A 20,431-nucleotide genomic window follows, 5' to 3' on the forward strand; every position below is an offset into this window, starting at 1 on the left:
TTCAGTCTCTCTGGAGAGGAATGGGACCTCTGCTTTGATTCAGTCTCTCTGGAGAGGAATGGGACCTCTGCTTTGATTCAGTCTCTCTGGAGAGGAATGGGACCTCTGCTTTGATTCAGTCTCTCTGGAGAGGAATGGGACCTCTGATTTGATTCAGTCTCTCTGGAGAGGAATGGGACCTCTGCTTTGATTCAGTCTCACTGGAGAGGAATGGGACCTCTGCTTTGATTGTCTCTCTGGAGAGGAATGGGACCTGTCTGATAGATGATCAGCAGGGTATCTGTTATATCTGTCTGATAGATGATCAGCAGGGTATCTGTTATATCTGTCTGATCAGCAGGGTATCTGTTATATCTGTCTGATCAGCAGGGTATCTGTTATATCTGTCTGATCAGCAGGGTATCTGTTATATCTGTCTGATCAGCAGGGTATCTGTTATATCTGTCTGATCAGCAGGGTATCTGTTATATCTGTCTGATAGATGATCAGCAGGGTATCTGTTATATCTGTCTGATAGGTGATCAGCAGGGTATCTGTTATATCTGTCTGATCAGCAGGGTATCTGTTATATCTGTCTGATCAGCAGGGTATCTGTTATATCTGTCTGATCAGCAGGGTATCTGTTATATCTGTCTGATCAGCAGGGTATCTGTCATATCTGTCTGATCAGCAGGGTATCTGTCATATCTGTCTGATCAGCAGGGTATCTGTTATATCTGTCTGATAGATGATCAGCAGGGTATCTGTTATATCTGTCTGATCAGCAGGGTATCTGTTATATCTGTCTGATCAGCAGGGTATCTGTTATATCTGTCTGATAGATGATCAGCAGGGTATCTGTTATATCTGTCTGATAGATGATCAGCAGGGTATCTGTTATATCTGTCTGATAGATGATCAGCAGGGTATCTGTTATATCTGTCTGATAGATGATCAGCAGGGTATCTGTTATATCTGTCTGATAGGTGATCAGCAGGGTATCTGTTATATCTGTCTGATAGATGATCAGCAGGGTATCTGTTATATCTGTCTGATAGATGAACGTAAAGACCATGATGAACCAGTCTCAGCCAGAGCAGAAAGGACTGAGAAACAGGGATGCAGGATATCTCAATGTGTCCTCTGCAGGCAAGGATTTGCACACTGCACACAGAACCAGGAAGTTTCTTATTACCCTTGTGGAGGCCACTCCTCCTCTGCACAAACAAGGAAATCGAAAGTTATCTCTGATACTCCTCTACGCTGTTTGTTAGTGAGTGTCAAAATGGCAGAGGCATTTTTTGAAGATCGGGATTCATTTAGCTGTTCAATCTGCCTGGATCTACTGAAGGATCCGGTGACTACTTCCTGTGGACACAGCTACTGTATGGGCTGTATTGAGGGCTGCTGGGATCAGGACGACCTGAAAGGTGTTTACAGCTGCCCAGAGTGCCGACAGACCTTTGTCCAAAGGCCTGTTCTGAACAGAAACACGTTGCTGGCTAAAGTGGTGGAGAACCTGAAACATACTGCTCTTCATGCTGCTCCACCTGCTCACTGTTATGCTGGACCTGGAGATGTGGAGTGTGATTTCTGCACTGGGAGAAAACACAAAGCCCTCATGTCCTGTCTGGCGTGTCTGGCCTCTTACTGTGAGACTCACCTCCAGCCTCACTATAATTTCCCTGCCTTAAAGAAGCACATGCTGGTCAAAGCCTCCACACAACTACAGGAGAAGATCTGCTCTCATCATGACAAACTGCTGGAGGTTTACTGTCGTACCGATCAGCAGTGCATCTGTTATCTGTGTACCATGGATGAACATAAAGGCCATGATACAGTCTCAGCTGCAGCAGAGAGGACTGAGAAACAGAAGCAGGTGGGGGAGAAGCAACAGAAATCCCAGCGGAAAATCCAGGTGAGAGAGAAGGAGATGCAGAAGCTGAGACAGGCTGTGGACTCTCTGAAGCTCTCTGCACAGGCAGCCGTGGACGACAGCGAGAGGATCTTTACTGAGCTGATCCGCACCATGGAGACAAGGTGCTCTGAGGTGAAGGAGCTGATCAGAGACCAGGAGAAGGCTGAAGTGAGTCAGGCTGAAGGCCTCCTGGAGCGACTGGAGCAGGAGGTGGCTGAGCTGAGGAGGAGAGATGCTGAGCTGGAGCAGTTCTCACACACAGAGGACAACATCCACTTCCTCCAAAGGTTCAAAGACCACAGTGCCCCCCCTGTTTCTGAAGAGATGCCTGCCATCATCCTTAACCAAGGTTGTGATTTTAAGACGGTGATGACCTCTGACCTCCAGGAAAAGCTGATGCTCTGCTGTAAGGAGGGAGTAGTGAAGATATCAGCAGCAGTGAAAGCTGTCCACATACTGCAGTCAGCAAAGCCAAGCACCAGAGCAGCAGCATCTGGACTACAGTTTTACGGAACGTATTATACAGAAGGCAATTTAGGAAAACATAGTGTTTTCGGGGGATTATGTGTTCATTGTGGCAAGAGAAAAAGGGGGCATGGCCACATGAGTGAATGTTACTAGTTATATTAAGGAGTGAGTTGATAATACTATTGTCATCTTGTAGATAAACTGTGTGTCCTTAAAAGGAGCAGGAGAGAGTGTGTGTTTGTTGTGTGTCACAGTATCTGTATATTCTGAAATGACATGTGAAGTCACACACACCTTAACTCCACTCACACACTCACCATCCAAAGTAGACTTAAAGCCAGTGGTGTAAAAATAGTTTAAAGTACTTCTTAAGTAGTAGTTTTTTATCTATACTTTATTTTATTATTTATTTTTTGGACAACTTTTACTTTTACTTCACTACATTCCTAAATAAGTTAACGTACTGTTTACTCCACTGACACCCAAAAGTACAAGTTACATTTAGAATGCTTAGCAGGACAGGAACATGATCCAATTCACACACTTATCAACAGAACATCCCTGGTCATCCCTACTGCCTCTGATCTGGTGGACTCAATAAACACAAATGCTTTGTTTGTAAATTATGTCTGACTGTTGGTGTGTGCCCCTGGCTATCCATAAATAAATACAAATAAAAATGGTGCCGTCTGGTTTGCTTTAAATAAGTAATTTGAAATGATTTATACTTTTACTTTTGATACTTAAGTATATTTAAAACCAAATACTTTTAGACTTTTACTCAAGTACTATTTTACTGGATCACTTTTATTTGAGTCATTTCCTATTAATGATCTTTACTTTTACTCAAGTATGACTATTGGGTACTTTTTCCACCACTGGTTAAAGCACTAAATACTGTTTGTGTTTTCGCTGACCAACTGCTTGGGCAGGCCTTATTTCCACTGACCAGTGCTTATCTTTATGTGAGTTCCCAGGACTCTGCACACACACTCCCCTGCTCCTGCCACTGCTCAGGCCATTAACAGTGTAGGTTTACCGGATCACTAGCTCTGCGTTACCTTGTGACAGCAGTATAATTTCCTTCAGCCTGCGGAGATTCTCAAAGACCTTGAGTCGTCAGAGTGGAAATAGTTTTCTGCAGAATGTGCACTGTGGACATGGACCGTGTTCAGCAGGACTCAATTGTGTGCAGCTATCTAAGGTACTGCATCTCAGTGCAAGAGGCGTCACTACAGTCCCTGGTTCGAATCCGTGATTGGGAGTCGCACAATTGGCCCAGAGTCTTCCGGGTTTGGCCGGGGTAGACCGTCATTGTAAATAAGAATATGTTCTTAACTGACTTGCCTAGTTAAATAAAGGTTAAATAAAACAAAAAACATCTCGAAGACTGTTGAACGGTTTGCACTGGATAGGATAATTGTGTTGTTGAGTACAAACCGGCAAGTAACGTAGCAAACAAAAACTGGGCGGTTTCAAACACTTTTGAAAAAATGTCAAATAGGGCCTACGTAACCTCCAGGAAAGACCAGCAGCTGTCCCAGAAAACCACTCATGTGAAGTAAAGAGTTTGAGAATGAAAGAACAGTACAGATGCTGTATGCTGTACTTTATTGTAATAAGAGTGAAACTCGGGGTTCAATGAAAGGTGTGTTGTCGACAAGCACACTGAAAATATGCCTTTTAAAGGCAATTTCCCTGACATTCACAGAGATCGCAAACACTACGGATGTTGGCTCAAGTGTAAATTACCTTTAAAAGTCTAAATTCCCATAGTAGTCCTGTAAAACAGTTAAACACAGACAAGAGGCTTGAGCTAATTTCATATTGCACTTTATTCAGCTCCAGGGTAGCATCAGCTGCAGCTGGGACCCCCTTCAGACTCAGGACAACACTCGTATTGCTTTCAGACTCAGGACAACACTCGTATTGCTTTCAGTCTCAGGACAACACTCGTATTGCTTTCAGACTCAGGACAACACTCGTATTGCTTTCAGACTCAGGACAACACTCGTATTGCTTTCAGTCTTAGGACAACACTCGTATTGCTTTCAGACTCAGGACAACACTCGTATTGCTTTCAGTCTCAGGACAACACTCGTATTGCTTTCTGACTCAGGACAACACTCGTATTGCTTTCAGACTCAGGACAACACTCGTATTGCTTTCTGACTCAGGACAACACTCGTATTGCTTTCTGACTCAGGACAACACTCGTATTGCTTTCAGACTCAGGACAACACTCGTATTGCTTTCTGACTCAGGACAACACTCGTATTGCTTTCAGACTCAGGACAACACTCGTATTGCTTTCTGACTCAGGACAACACTCGTATTGCTTTCTGACTCAGGACAACACTCGTATTGCTTTCAGACTCAGGACAACACTCGTATTGCTTTCAGTCTCAGGACAACACTCGTATTGCTTTCAGACTCCCGTTCTGCAGACAGTAGGCCACTCATTCAACCGTCTGATAGTAGGGACTTCATTCAAGCCGTAGTGCTGAAGATCTGCGCTATAGCGCAATAGAAATGTAAAGGCAACGTTAGCGTAGACCGCATTCACGATAAACGTTTCATAATTTAAATTGCGCTATAATGCTGAGCTTCTGTGATACGGATTGAATCGAGCCCTAGGTCTCTGTGTGTCATCGACTCTCCTACAGTAGGTCTCTGTGTGTCATCGACTCTCCTACAGTAGGTCTCTGTGTGTCATCGACTCTCCTACAGTAGGTCTCTGTGTGTCATCGACTCTCCTACAGTAGGTCTCTGTGTGTCATCGACTCTCCTACAGTAGGTCTCTGTGTGTCATCGACTCTCCTACAGTAGGTCTCTGTGTGTCATCGACTCTCCTACAGTAGGTCTCTGTGTGTCATCAACTCTCCTACAGTAGGTCTCTGTGTGTCATCAACTCTCCTACAGTAGGTCTCTGTGTGTCATCAACTCTCCTACAGTAGACCTCTGTGTGTCATCGACTCTCCTACAGTAGGTCTCTGTGTGTCATCAACTCTCCTACAGTAGGTCTCTGTGTGTCATCGACTCTCCTACAGTAGGTCTCTGTGTGTCATCGACTCTCCTACAGTAGGTCTCTGTGTGTAGAACAACACTTGAGCAGAAAATGCAACCGTTCTCTCTCTTTCTGGACAGAGAGCTATTGAAGAGAGGGATGAAGAGAGGGATATGGAGAGGGATGGAGAGGGATGGAGAGAGGGATAGAGAGAGGGATAGAGAGGGATATGGAGAGGGATATGGAGAGGGGGATGGAGAGAGGGATGGAGAGAGGGATGGAGAGAGGGATGGAGAGACAGTAAGGTACAGGTGGAATAAGATTACAGTGAAATAATTTTGATGTAAAAAAAAAAAGACTGACAAACTCCTTCAAAATATTTTCTGATAAAAGTAACAATAATATTGTCGACTGGTATTCCTTCCATATTGTTGTGGACATTATATAATATTGAATTGTCAATTAGGGCCGGGATGCAATCCGATCCCGCTTTGTCTGTAATGCATGTTTTAAAGGCAATGTTCCCACGTTCATGGACACCAAATTCACGGTAAACACTGTATATGTCAGCTCAATCAGGAGTTACCTTTAAATGGTGCATTGTCCAAATCCGCGATCGGATTGAATCCCAGCCTAAGACTGTACTAACATGTACAGTGGATATTGAATCTCCCATTGACATCACATCCATATGACTTGTATCATCATTCTCATCCAGTAAGGGAATCTGATGGGTAGGGAGCTGAAATACTACAGGTAAAGTATTGCATGGATATCACATCACATCCCTATCTGTTGGGAATGGCACCCTTCTCTAAGGAGTTTATTTCAAGGAGTCTGGATCAAGTCTGGATTGGTCACATGATTGGGGTGCATGTTTCTGGTCACATGATGGTGGTGGATGTGCCTGGCTTGGTCACATGATTTGGGTGGATGTGTCTGGCTTGGTCACATGGTGGATGTGTCTGGATTGGTCACATGATGGTGGTGGATGTGTCTGGCTTCGTCACATGATGGTGGTGGATGTGCCTGGCTTGGTCACATGATTTGGGTGGATGTGTCTGGCTTGGTCACATGGTGGATGTGTCTGGATTGGTCACATGATGGTGGTGGATGTGTCTGGCTTCGTCACATGATGGTGGTGGATGTGTATGTGGTGCTGGAGGAGTAGTTAAAGGCTTCAGTGGTCCAGGATGCGAAGGTTGCCCGACACAATCTTGTTCTCCAGTATCGTTCCTGCCGGGATGTCGATACGATCTCCGTGATTGGCTATGATGATTACCGTTCCCTACAGGGAGAAAAGGAGATAGAGAGGAGGGACGTAAAGAGTTAAAAAGGCAAGTTCAGGTTTAGTTTATTTGCTTTTTACTATAATTTATGACCCTTACATTTTTGCTTTGAGACAAATTTCAAAAGGCATTTGGCCATAAATTGTTATTATAAACATCCTTAATTCCATCTTGGCCCATCACCACTATCATTATTGTAAAGTTCCTTCATTCCATCTTGGCCCATCACAACTATCATTATTGTAAAGTTCCTTCATTCCATCTTGGCCCATCACAACTATCATTATTGTAAAGTTCCTTCATTCCATCTTGGCCCATCACAACTATCATTATTGTAAAGTTCCTTCATTCCATCTTGGCCCATCACAACTATCATTATTGTAAAGTTCCTTCATTCCATCTTGGCCCATCACAACTATCATTATTGTAAAGTTCCTTCATTCCATCTTGGCCCATCACAACTATCATTATTGTAAAGTTCCTTCATTCCATCTTGGCCCATCACAACTATCATTATTGTAAAGTTCCTTCATTCCATCTTGGCCCATCACAACTATCATTATTGTAAAGTTCCTTCATTCCATCTTGGCCCATCACAACTATCATTATTGTAAAGTTCCTTCATTCCATCTTGGCCCATCACAACTATCATTATTGTAAAGTTCCTTCATTCCATCTTGGCCCATCACAACTATCATTATTGTAAAGTTCCTTCATTCCATCTTGGCCCATCACAACTATCATTATTGTAAAGTTCCTTCATTCCATCTTGGCCCATCACAACTATCATTATTGTAAAGTACCTTCATTCCATTTTGGCCCATCACAACTATCATTATTGTAAAGTTCCTTCATTCCATCTTGGCCCATCACAGCTATTGCTCTGAGATAATATAGGACCAAGAGATTTCCCTGACCTTGTGACCTAGCCAGGAAAAACTCAGGGGCCTGTAAACTCACCTTAAGAGAAACTTGTTTTCCGAACGTGACGTCACCGGACACAGTCAGGTGATCCAGCTCCAGCATATCAGGGATGCTCTCGAAACGCGTCTGGTATTCCTGGACCTGTTAAAACAACACAGACAGACAGACAGACATGTAATGCTGAGTTTAGCACAGTAACAAATACTTTGAGGAGAGGGAGGGAAAGAGAGAGCTCTATCTTGGTATATTTATTCCCATTGGATGACCTATATAAATAGAAGATGAATGTATGGTAGTACAACAATAGAGCACCACCTCAACATGTATGCAGAGTTTGGTGTGTTTAGCTTTAGTTCAACTGTAGGAGGATATAGTGAGAAGAAAAGGACAAAAAGGACAAGGATCTTAGATTCCCTACGCATGCCCCATTCAAATGTACTGTGAATAAAGGTCAGCATGCCCCATTCAAATGTACTGTGAATAAAGGTCAGCATGCCCCATTCAAATGTACTGTGAATAAAGGTCAGCATGCCCCATTCAAATGTACTGTGAATAAAGGTCAGCATGCCCCATTCAAATGTACTGTGAATAAAGGTCAGCATGCCCCATTCAAATGTACTGTGAATAAAGGTCAGCATGCCCCATTCAAATCCACTGTGAATAAAGGTCAGCATGCGCCCATTCAAATGTACTGTGAATAAAAGTCAGCATGCGTCCATTCAAATGTACTGTGAATAAAAGTCAGCATGCCCCATTCAAATGTACTGTGAATAAAGGTCAGCATGCCCCATTCAAATGTACTGTGAATAAAGGTCAGCATGCCCCATTCAAATCCACTATGAATAAAGGTCAGCATGCGCCCATTCAAATGTACTGTGAATAAAAGTCAGCATGCGTCCATTCAAATGCACTATGAATAAAGGTCAGCATGCCACGTCCATTCAAATGTACTGTGAATAAAGGTCAACATGTAGAGGATGTATCTGAACCAACAAACACCAAGAGGAGGTGTTTCATCAGGACGGGCTATTCAACTATGGTCCTTAAGAAACACTTCTGTTTTTTCTTCTCTCCTAATCAGGGACTGATTCAGACCGCACACAAGGTGAGTGAAGTCTTTCACCAATCAGAGACATTCATTAAACAATTAAAAGGTAAGTCAAGGATTTTACAACTTGATGTAAGATGTTTCCCTATGGGAAAAATGAATGGTGGAAAAATTATTGGAACCATTTCCCTGTTTGACTGCTAGGTTTTATGGGTTTTATGACACCTCCACCGTGGGGCTCTATTTAACATTAAAACAAATATTTATTGGTTGCTCAAATGCAATGCGCTTGTCAACAAAGCACCTTTGATTAAATCTTGCCCTCAGCAGTGGAAATCCAGCCTTACCTTAGTAAAGGAGCTGCCCAGCTTGACGTGGGGCGTGGTTAAGGTTAGTTAGTAGTTACAGTAAGGTTAGGGTTACATTAGTTACCTTAGTAAAGGATCTGCCCAGCTTGACGTGGGGCATGGTTAAGGTTAGTTAGTAGTTATAGTTATAGTAGTAATGTTAGGGTTACGTTAGTTACCTTAGTAAAGGAGCTGCCCAGCTTGACGTGGGACATGGTTAAGGTTAGTAGTTACAGTAAGGTTAGGGTTACATTAGTTGCCTTAGTAAAGGAGCTGCCCAGCTTGATGTGGGACATGGTTAAGGTTAGTTAGTAGTTACAGTAAGGTTAGGGTTACATTAGTTGCCTTAGTAAAGGAGCTGCCCAGCTTGATGTGGGGCATGGTTAAGGTTAGTAGTTACAGTAAGGTTAGGGTTACGTTAGATATCTTAGTAAAGGAGCTGCCCAGCTTGATGTGGGGCATGGTTAAGGTTAGTAGTTACAGTAAGGTTAGGGTTACATTAGTTGCCTTAGTAAAGGAGCTGCCCAGCTTGACGTGGGACATGGTTAAGGTTAGTAGTTACAGTAAGGTTAGGGTTACATTAGTTGCCTTAGTAAAGGAGCTGCCCAGCTTGATGTGGGGCATGGTTAAGGTTAGTAGTTACAGTAAGGTTAGGGTTACGTTAGATATCTTAGTAAAGGAGCTGCCCAGCTTGACGTGGGGCATGGTTAAGGTTAGTTAGTTAGTAGTTATAGTAGTAATGTTAGGGTTACGTTAGTTGCCTTAGTAAAGGAGCTGCCCAGCTTGACGTGGGACATGGTTAAGGTTAGTTAGTAGTTACAGTAAGGTTAGGGTTACATTAGTTACCTTAGTAAAGGATCTGCCCAGCTTGACATGGGGCATGGTTAAGGTTAGTTAGTAGTTACAGTAAGGTTAGGGTTACGTTAGTTACCTTAGTAAAGGATCTGCCCAGCTTGACGTGGGGCGTGGTTAAGGTTAGTTAGTAGTTACAGTAAGGTTAGGGTTACGTTAGTTACCTTAGTAAAGGATCTGCCCAGCTTGACGTGGGACATGGTTAAGGTTAGTAGTTACAGTAAGGTTAGGGTTACATTAGTTGCCTTAGTAAAGGAGCTGCCCAGCTTGATGTGGGGCATGGTTAAGGTTAGTAGTTACAGTAAGGTTAGGGTTACATTAGTTACCTTAGTAAAGGAGCTGCCCAGCTTGATGTGGGGCATGGTTAAGGTTAGTAGTTACAGTAAGGTTAGGGTTACGTTAGATATCTTAGTAAAGGAGCTGCCCAGCTTGATGTGGGGCATGGTTAAGGTTAGTAGTTACAGTAAGGTTAGGGTTACATTAGTTACCTTAGTAAAGGATCTGCCCAGCTTGACGTGGGGCGTGGTTAAGGTTAGTTAGTAGTTACAGTAAGGTTAGGGTTACATTAGTTGCCTTAGTAAAGGAGCTGCCCAGCTTGACGTGGGACATGGTTAAGGTTAGTAGTTACAGTAAGGTTAGGGTTACGTTAGATATCTTAGTAAAGGAGCTGCCCAGCTTGACGTGGGGCGTGGTTAAGGTTAGTTAGTTAGTAGTTATAGTAGTAATGTTAGGGTTACGTTAGTTGCCTTAGTAAAGGAGCTGCCCAGCTTGACGTGGGGCATGGTTAAGGTTAGTTAGTTAGTAGTTATAGTAGTAATGTTAGGGTTACGTTAGTTGCCTTAGTAAAGGATCTGCCCAGCTTGACGTGGGGCGTGGTTAAGGTTAGTTAGTAGTTACAGTAAGGTTAGGGTTACGTTAGTTACCTTAGTAAAGGATCTGCCCAGCTTGACGTGGGGCGTGGTTAAGGTTAGTTAGTAGTTACAGTAAGGTTAGGGTTACATTAGTTACCTTAGTAAAGGAGCTGCCCAGCTTGACGTGGGGCATGGTTAAGGTTAGTAGTTACAGTAAGGTTAGGGTTACGTTAGATATCTTAGTAAAGGAGCTGCCCAGCTTGACGTGGGGCGTGGTTAAGGTTAGTTAGTTAGTAGTTATAGTAGTAATGTTAGGGTTACGTTAGTTGCCTTAGTAAAGGAGCTGCCCAGCTTGACGTGGGACATGGTTAAGGTTAGTTAGTAGTTACAGTAAGGTTAGGGTTACATTAGTTACCTTAGTAAAGGATCTGCCCAGCTTGACGTGGGGCGTGGTTAAGGTTAGTTAGTAGTTACAGTAAGGTTAGGGTTACATTAGTTACCTTAGTAAAGGATCTGCCCAGCTTGACATGGGGCATGGTTAAGGTTAGTTAGTAGTTACAGTAAGGTTAGGGTTACGTTAGTTACCTTAGTAAAGGATCTGCCCAGCTTGACGTGGGGCGTGGTTAAGGTTAGTTAGTAGTTACAGTAAGGTTAGGGTTACATTAGTTACCTTAGTAAAGGAGCTGCCCAGCTTGACGTGGGGCGTGGTTAAGGTTAGTTAGTAGTTACAGTAAGGTTAGGGTTACATTAGTTACCTTAGTAAAGGAGCTGCCCAGCTTGACGTGGGGCGTGGTTAAGGTTAGTTAGTAGTTACAGTAAGGTTAGGGTTACGTTAGTTACCTTAGTAAAGGATCTGCCCAGCTTGACGTGGGACATGGTTAAGGTTAGTAGTTACAGTAAGGTTAGGGTTACATTAGTTGCCTTAGTAAAGGAGCTGCCCAGCTTGATGTGGGGCATGGTTAAGGTTAGTAGTTACAGTAAGGTTAGGGTTACATTAGTTACCTTAGTAAAGGAGCTGCCCAGCTTGATGTGGGGCATGGTTAAGGTTAGTAGTTACAGTAAGGTTAGGGTTACGTTAGATATCTTAGTAAAGGAGCTGCCCAGCTTGATGTGGGGTATGGTTAAGGTTAGTAGTTACAGTAAGGTTAGGGTTACATTAGTTACCTTAGTAAAGGATCTGCCCAGCTTGACGTGGGGCGTGGTTAAGGTTAGTTAGTAGTTACAGTAAGGTTAGGGTTACATTAGTTGCCTTAGTAAAGGAGCTGCCCAGCTTGACGTGGGACATGGTTAAGGTTAGTTAGTTACAGTAAGGTTAGGGTTACGTTAGATACCTTAGTAAAGGATCTGCCCAGCTTGACGTGGGGCGTGGTTAAGGTTAGTTAGTAGTTATAGTAGTAATGTTAGGGTTACGTTAGTTGCCTTAGTAAAGGATCTGCCCAGCTTGACGTGGGGCGTGGTTAAGGTTAGTTAGTTAGTAGTTACAGTAGAATGTTAGGGTTACGTTAGTTGCCTTAGTAAAGGATCTGCCCAGCTTGACGTGGGGCGTGGTTAAGGTTAGTTAGTAGTTACAGTAAGGTTAGGGTTACGTTAGTTACCTTAGTAAAGGATCTGCCCAGCTTGACGTGGGGCGTGGTTAAGGTTAGTTAGTAGTTACAGTAAGGTTAGGGTTACATTAGTTACCTTAGTAAAGGAGCTGCCCAGCTTGACGTGGGGCATGGTTAAGGTTAGTAGTTACAGTAAGGTTAGGGTTACGTTAGATATCTTAGTAAAGGATCTGCCCAGCTTGACGTGGGGCGTGGTTAAGGTTAGTTAGTAGTTACAGTAAGGTTAGGGTTACATTAGTTACCTTAGTAAAGGATCTGCCCAGCTTGACGTGGGACATGGTTAAGGTTAGTTAGTAGTTACAGTAAGGTTAGGGTTACATTAGTTACCTTAGTAAAGGAGCTGCCCAGCTTGACGTGGGGCATGGTTAAGGTTAGTTAGTAGTTATAGTTATAGTAGTAATGTTAGGGTTACATTAGTTACCTTAGTAAAGGAGCTGCCCAGCTTGACGTGGGACATGGTTAAGGTTAGTTAGTAGTTATAGTTATAGTAGTAATGTTAGGGTTACATTAGTTACCTTAGTAAAGGAGCTGCCCAGCTTGACGTGGGACATGGTTAAGGTTAGTTAGTAGTTATAGTTATAGTAGTAATGTTAGGGTTACATTAGTTACCTTAGTAAAGGAGCTGCCCAGCTTGACGTGGGGCGTGGTTAAGGTTAGTTAGTAGTTACAGTAAGGTTAGGGTTACATTAGTTACCTTAGTAAAGGATCTGCCCAGCTTGACGTGGGGCGTGGTTAAGGTTAGTTAGTAGTTACAGTAAGGTTAGGGTTACATTAGTTACCTTAGTAAAGGAGCTGCCCAGCTTGACGTGGGGCGTGGTTAAGGTTAGTTAGTAGTTACAGTAAGGTTAGGGTTACGTTAGTTACCTTAGTAAAGGAGCTGCCCAGCTTGACGTGGGGCGTGGTTAAGGTTAGTTAGTAGTTACAGTAAGGTTAGGGTTACATTAGTTACCTTAGTAAAGGAGCTGCCCAGCTTGACATGGGGCGTGGTTAAGGTTAGTTAGTAGTTACAGTAAGGTTAGGGTTACATTAGTTACCTTAGTAAAGGAGCTGCCCAGCTTGACGTGGGGCGTGGTAGGGAACTCTCTCTTCTGGCTCATGGTGAGAGAGCCCGCCTCCAGGCTGTAGAGGTTGGACATGACCAATAGGAGGTCGGAGACGGTCTTGACGGGCAGGAAGCGGGATCGCGGCACGTTGATGCCCAGGGCGTTGTCGAAGCTCTTGATGGCCGCGCCCACCGCCGTCTCCAGCTGGATCACGTTCTGACCGCCGTCCAGTGTCTGGCAGGAGAAAAGGTATAGGTGGTTAGTGACACACACACACTAAAGGATGTAGGTAGGGGATTCATGTACACATACACACACACACACAGAAGAATGTACTGTAGGCCTCAGGTAGTGGGTTCAGATGGAGAACCTCTGAGTTAGTCACAAGACAAGTTTTAAGCTGCTTCACTAGGATCTGAATGATCCACTTAATATCAAAGAGAGAGAGTATCACAGTGTTCTGTTCACTACATCTACTAGATAACAACATCAGGTCAGTAGTTCTATAATATACAGTAGTGTTCTGTTCACTACATCTACTAGCTAACAACATCAGGTCAGTAGTTCTATAATATACAGTAGTGTTCTGTTCACTACATCTACTAGCTAACAACATCAGGTCAGTAGTTCTATAATATACAGTAGTGTTCTGTTCACTACATCTACTAGCTAACAACATCAGGTCAGTAGTTCTATAATATACAGTAGTGTTCTGTTCACTACATCTACTAGCTAACAACATCAGGTCAGTAGTTCTATAATATACAGTAGTGTTCTGTTCACTACATCTACTAGATAACAACATCAGGTCAGTAGTTCTATAATATACAATGCCCCATAATGACAAAGCAAAAACAGGTTTTTAGACATTTTCGCAAATGTATTAATAATTAAAAACAGAAATACCTTTTTTACATAAGCATTCAGACCCTTTGCTATGAGACTCATATATATATATATATATATATATATTTGTATTTTTTTTCTTCTCCCAGATCTGGGGAAGGTAACCAAAACATTTCTGCAGCATTGAAGGTCCCAAAGAACATCATTCTTAGATGGAAGAAGTTCGGAACCACCAAGACTCTTCTTAGAGCTGTCCTCCCGGCCAATCTGAGCAATCAGGGGAGAAGGGCCTTGGTCAAGGAGGTGACCAAGAACAGGATGGTCACTCTGACAGAGCTCTAGAGTTCCTCTGTGGAGAGGGGAGAACCTTTCAGAAGGACAACCATTTCTGCAGCACTTCACCAATCAGGCCTTTATGGTAGAGTGGCCAGACAGATTTTCCACTCCTCAGTAAAGGGCACATGAAAGCCCGCTTGGAGTTCGCCAAAAGGCACCTAAAGACTCTCAGACCATGAGAAACAAGATTCTCTGGTCTGATCAAACCAAGATTGAACTCTTTGGCCTGAATGCAAAGCATCACGTCTGGAGGAAACCTGGCACCATCCCTAAGGTGAAGCATGGTGGTGGCAGCATCATGCTGTGGGGATGTTTTTCAGCAGCAGGGACTGGGAGACTAGTCAGGATCAAGGAAAAGATGAACGGAGCAAAGTACAGAGAGATCCTTGATCCTGCTCCAGAGTACCCATGACCTCAGACTGTGGCGAAGGTTCACCTTCTAACAGGACAATGACCCTAAGCACACAGCCAAGACAACACAGAAGTGGCTTGAATGTCCTGAATGTCCTCGAGTGGCACAGCCAGAGCCCGGACTTGAACCTGATTGAACATCTATGGAGAGGCCTGAAAATAGCTGTGCAGCAACGCTCCCCATCCAACCTGACAGAGCTTGAGAGGATTTGCAGAGAAGAATGGGAGAAACTCCCCAAATACAGGTGTGCCAAGCTTGTAGTGTCATACCCAAGAAGACTCGAGGCTGTAATCACTGCTTCAACAAAGTACTGAGTAAAGGGTCTGAATACTTATGTAAATGTCATATTTCAATTTCTAAAACCCTGTTTTTGCTTTGTCATTATGGAGTACAGTATGTAGATTGATGATTAAAAAAAATTGTTTAATAAATTTTAGAATACGGCTGTAACGTAACAAAATGTGTAAAAAGTCAATGGGTCTGAAAACTTTCCCAAGGCATTGTTTATCCAATAGAAGTAGCAGTCTGAGGATCTAAAGACGGGACGTGTTATTCATCTACGGTTGCGCCTCAAACTCTCCATTCTCCCAAAGTGTGCACTTGTTCACTTCCCTTCAAAGATTTAGAAGGGAATGACTGGTATAAGGAAATGGTGGAATGTCCCTGTAGACATCTACAACAATCCAATGCTTTTCAATATGTGGATAGTGAACGGGTGAACACTTCAGGAAGGAGAGATTATTGGGACACACCCCCAATCTGAAAATATGAGGGGGATAAATCTACACTAGCCTAGGATCTATCCATGTAAGGCAGGTTACCACTGGTTACCTTGGTATTAGTTGACCTCTAGGAGACAGACTGGAGTTGTAGTGGTTACCTTGGTATTAGTAAACCTCTAGGAGACAGACTGGAGTTGTAGTGGTTACCTTGGTATTAGTCGACCTCTAGGAGACAGACTGGAGTTGTAGTGGTTACCTTGGTATTAGTCGACCTCTAGGAGACAGACTGGAGTTGTAGTGGTTACCTTGGTATTAGTCAACCTCTAGGAGACAGACTGGAGTTGTAGTGGTTACCTTGGTATTAGTCGACCTCTAGGAGACAGACTGGAGTTGTAGTGGTTACCTTGGTATTAGTAAACCTCTAGGAGACAGACTGGAGTTGTAGTGGTTACCTTGGTATTAGTCGACCTCTAGGAGACAGACTGGAGTTGTAGTGGTTACCTTGGTATTAGTAAACCTCTAGGAGACAGACTGGAGTTGTAGTGGTTACCTTGGTATTAGTCGACCTCTAGGAGACAGACTGGAGTTGTAGTGGTTACCTTGGTATTAGTTGACCTCTAGGAGACAGACTGGAGTTGTAGTGGTTACCTTGGTATTAGTAAACCTCTAGGAGACAGACTGGAGTTGTAGTGGTTACCTTGGTATTAGTCGACCTCTAGGAGACAGACTGGAGTTGTAGTGGTTACCTTGGTATTAGTCGACCTCTAGGAGACAGACTGGAGTTGTAGTGGTTACCTTGGTATTAGTCGACCTCTAGGAGACAGACTGGAGTTGTAGTGGTTACCTTGGTATTAGTCGACCTCTAGGAGACAGACTGGAGTTGTAGTGGTTACCTTGGTATTAGTCGACCTCTAGGAGACAGACTGGAGTTGTAGTGTTTACCTTGGTGTTAGTAAACCTCTACAGGACAGACTGGAGTTGTAGTGTTTACCTTGGTGTTAGTAAACCTCTAGGAGACAGACTGGAGTTGTAGTGTTTACCTTGGTGTTAGTAAACCTCTAGGAGACAGACTGGAGTTGTAGTGTCTACCTTGGTGTTAGTAAACCTCTAGGAGACAGACTGGAGTTGTAGTGTTTACCTTGGTGTTAGTAAACCTCTAGGAGACAGACTGTTAGGAGACAAATCAACAATGTTCTGCTTTCCCACCACTCTGTAATGTCTCAGGGCAGCGCCGCTCTGTAATGTCTCAGGGCAGCGCCGCTCTGTAATGTCTCAGGGCAGCGCCGTTCTGTAATGTCTCAGGGCAGCGCCGCTCTGTAATGTCTCAGGGCAGCGCCGCTCTGTAATGTCTCAGGGCAGCGCCGCTCTGTAATGTCTCAGGGCAGCGCCGCTCTGTAATGTCTCAGGGCAGTGCCGCTCTGTAATGTCTCAGGGCAGCGCCGCTCTGTAATGTCTCAGGGCAGTGAAATGAGAGACAAATATACACGGTACATGAATGTGTCTATGCACACACTGTGAGAACAAAATTGCAAGACTATGTTATAATACTTTTATTGCATCAAATGGTTGTTTTATTCAACAGAATAGAGTATTCTATATATTGTGTGTGTTCTACTGAGGACGGGCCTCTGGGAGATAACACTGACAGGAGATTCACCATGTCTTTTGGGTGATAAAACCTAAAGAGCATTCCAGAGCATGAGTTAATGTTTCTGTTCTATACCGTACCAGGGAGAGATGGTTCCAGTTTGGAGTCGGAGGGCCAGACTCTGGTCTCTATACACTGAAAACTGTTTTTACAGCAGATACTGTCTGCTATGAATTATAGATATCTTTCATACAGATCTTAACCTTGTGACCATTCTCTATATCTGTTGTTCGTCGTGTATCTTAGCTATAAAAAACCTTTACTTTTGTCTCGGGGCTCTCAACGAATCATCTGAGGGTGATTCGTCAACCAGCTATTGCAAAGCTTTCACTAATAAAGATTTAGTTTAAGTATAACTCTGACTTGTGTGTTAAGTTTGTCTCTCCTCATTTGATAGTAAAGAAATTAACTACCACACACACACACACACACACACACACACACACACACACACACACACACACACACACACACACACACACACACACACACACACACACACACACACACACACACACACACACACACACACACACACACACACACACACACACACACACACACACACACACACACACACACAGAACCTCTCAGTTAAATGAGAAGTGTATTCTTAGATAATACAGCCATTCACACATGCAGACTCACGCACCCATCCACACAAACACTCTTTATCTGCAGAAGGGTTGTCGTCTGGGCTTTAGTGAGACTGCAGGGCATCATTTATGGAGAAGGGTTGTCCTCTGGGCTTTAGTGAGACTGCAGGGCATCATTTATGGAGAAGGGTTGTCCTCTGGGCTTTAGTGAGACTGCAGGGCATCATGTATTGAGAAGGGTTGTCCTCTGGAACGGCGTGGTGGTGTCCCTCTATAGGCAGCACTTTTCTATACATACAGGGAGCTCCAAAAGTATTGGGACAGTGACAAATGTTTTGTTGTTTTGGCTCTGTAGTCCAGCACTTTGGATTTTAAATGATACAATGACTATGAGGTTAAAGTGCAGACTGTCAGCTTTAATTTGAGGGTATTTGATGAATAATGATGAATGAGAAAGTTTACGGACGCACAAATATCATACCCCCAAGACATGCTAACATCTCTCCCTTACAATAACAGGGGAGGTTAGCATACCCCCAAGACATGCTAACATTCCACCCTTCCAATAACAGGGGAGGTTAGCATACCCCCAAGACATGCTAACATCCCACCCTTACAATAACAGGGGAGGTTAGCATACCCCCAAGACATGCTAACATCTCAGCCTTACAATAACAGGGGAGGTTAGCATACCCCCAAGACATGCTAACACCTCAGCCTTTCAATAACAGGGGAGGTTAGCATACCCCTAAGACATGCTAACATCCCACCCTTACAATAACAGGGGAGGTTAACATACCCCCAAGACATGCTAACATCTCAGCCTTTCAATAACAGGGGAGGTTAGCATACCCCCCAAGACATGCTAACATCTCACCCTTTCAATAACATGGGAGGTTAGCATACCCCCAAGACATGCTAACGTCTCACCCTTTCAATAACAGGGGAGGTTAGCATTCTGGGAGGGTATGATATTTGTGCATCTGTAACTTTCTCACTCATCATTATTCATGATTAATTCAGGACCATCTGTAATCATGGTAGTATCCACATTAATGTAGAAGTGTTTAGAAACATATTATATTCTTATTTACAATAGAAGTGACTCCAAAATGACACAATACATTATTTACCATTCATTTCTATTGGGCACAAAGCTTGATGTAGTCATTTCGTGTTATGAATATGGGACCAAATACTGAACTTTTTCCTCCTTTACGGGATGAGCGGTGTGGGAACAGAGCGGGTGTTTTGAGTGTAACTGAAGAGGAATTGTGCACCACGTCTCTCTGCCTCCTCATTGACAAGTTTACAGTTGATTTATTCAATATTGTCAGCTGTTGAAATGAGACTATTATCCATTTAGAGGATCCAACCTATGGATAAGGAGCTCAGACAATTCTATTAGGCATTCTGAGACATAGAATATATACATTCAACTGGTCTGACCTGAGCTGGACTGCCTTGACCGAAACAGCATCAAACTGTACCGAGCTAAATGATTTGTGTGTGTGTGTGTGTGTGTGTGTGTGTGTGTGTGTGTGTGTGTGTGTGTGTGTGTGTGTGTGTGTGTGTGTGTGTGTGTGTGTTGACCTATGCACAAACCGCACGCAATCTGCACGGTGTGTGTGTGTGTGTATGCCTGCCCATCTGGCCTCTCACCTTGGGGTTAACGATGATCTCCATGTCCATGGCGTTCTGCTCCTGCAGCCTCTTGATGGCGCCCAGAGAGATCCACAGGTTGTTGGTGTTGAAGATCTTAAACTTGGTGACTGATTTGAACTCATCTACATGGGCCTTGGGGACCTGGGCTATCTCTAGCAGACGCAGCTTGTTATCATACTGAATAAGAGTACCGCCCTGGAGAGACAGAGAGACAGAGAGAGACAGAGAGACAGAGAGAGACACAGAGAAAGACAGAGAGACAGAGACAGAGAGACAGAGACACACAGAGAGAGAGACAGAGACACAGAGAGAGAGAGAGAGAGAGAGAGAGAGAGAGACAGAGAGAGCAAGAGAAAGACAGAGGTTTTTTATAGGAACAGGTATACTAGTATATACGTACAACGCATATATTTATTTATACGTTATAGTCTTTAAAAATAAATGGCTATATATCATTAATTTAAAAGTGAAAAAAAAAAGATATTTAAACCAATTCCACCTATGAATTAACAAACAATTGGATGAATTAACAACAATTGAATCAACTGTTTATAAAGTCTGAATAAAATGATAAAGTGTTAATAGTGAGGGGAATAAAGCAGGAAGACAGAATAAAGCACTAACAGAGACCACAACATGGCCGCCGTCTTCCTCCTCCTGCCACCCACCTTGACGTCAGCGCGGGTCTTGTCTGTGACCTCCATGATGAACTCACAGCGTTTCCCGTTGGGCTGGCTCACCAGGTGATGCAGGATGTTCAGGTCCACCGTAGCACCCAGGTTATCAATGTTAGACACAAAGATGTACTCCTGAAGAGGGGGGGGTATTTTGGTATTTTATTAGGATCCCATACCTGAGAGTCTTCCTGGGGTGCAA

The 20,431-nt window shown here is 43.5% G+C and overlaps 2 protein-coding genes across 4 annotated transcripts in view; one reads left to right on the top strand and one right to left on the bottom strand.

The window, feature by feature from the left end:
- The first annotated feature begins 1,210 nt into the window (after positions 1-1,210).
- On the top strand, positions 1,211-2,675 carry LOC106569852 (E3 ubiquitin/ISG15 ligase TRIM25-like). Its single transcript, XM_014141535.2, has one exon. It carries the CDS (start codon positions 1,265-1,267, stop codon positions 2,516-2,518), a length of 1,254 nt encoding a protein of 417 aa, XP_013997010.1. The 5' UTR covers positions 1,211-1,264; the 3' UTR covers positions 2,519-2,675.
- Positions 2,676-4,182: 1,507 nt separating this feature from the next.
- The window catches only part of LOC106595143 (UTP--glucose-1-phosphate uridylyltransferase), a 61,338-nt gene continuing 45,089 nt past the window's right edge, over positions 4,183-20,431 (bottom strand). For 2 of the 3 annotated variants that reach the window (XM_045687279.1, XM_045687268.1), the window contains exons 7-11: positions 20,224-20,364; positions 19,553-19,750; positions 13,322-13,564; positions 7,622-7,726; positions 4,183-6,660 (exon numbers count right to left, since the gene is read on the bottom strand). In XM_045687279.1, coding sequence (XP_045543235.1) covers positions 6,553-6,660; positions 7,622-7,726; positions 13,322-13,564; positions 19,553-19,750; positions 20,224-20,364 — 795 coding nt within the window. In that variant the 3' untranslated portion in view covers positions 4,183-6,552. The remainder of the gene's footprint in view (positions 6,661-7,621; positions 7,727-13,321; positions 13,565-19,552; positions 19,751-20,223; positions 20,365-20,431) is intronic. The other variant, XM_045687275.1, reaches the window with a different exon arrangement.

The sequence above is a fragment of the Salmo salar genome, chromosome ssa01 (assembly GCF_905237065.1).
Source record: "Salmo salar chromosome ssa01, Ssal_v3.1, whole genome shotgun sequence".
Taxonomy (NCBI): domain Eukaryota; kingdom Metazoa; phylum Chordata; class Actinopteri; order Salmoniformes; family Salmonidae; genus Salmo; species Salmo salar.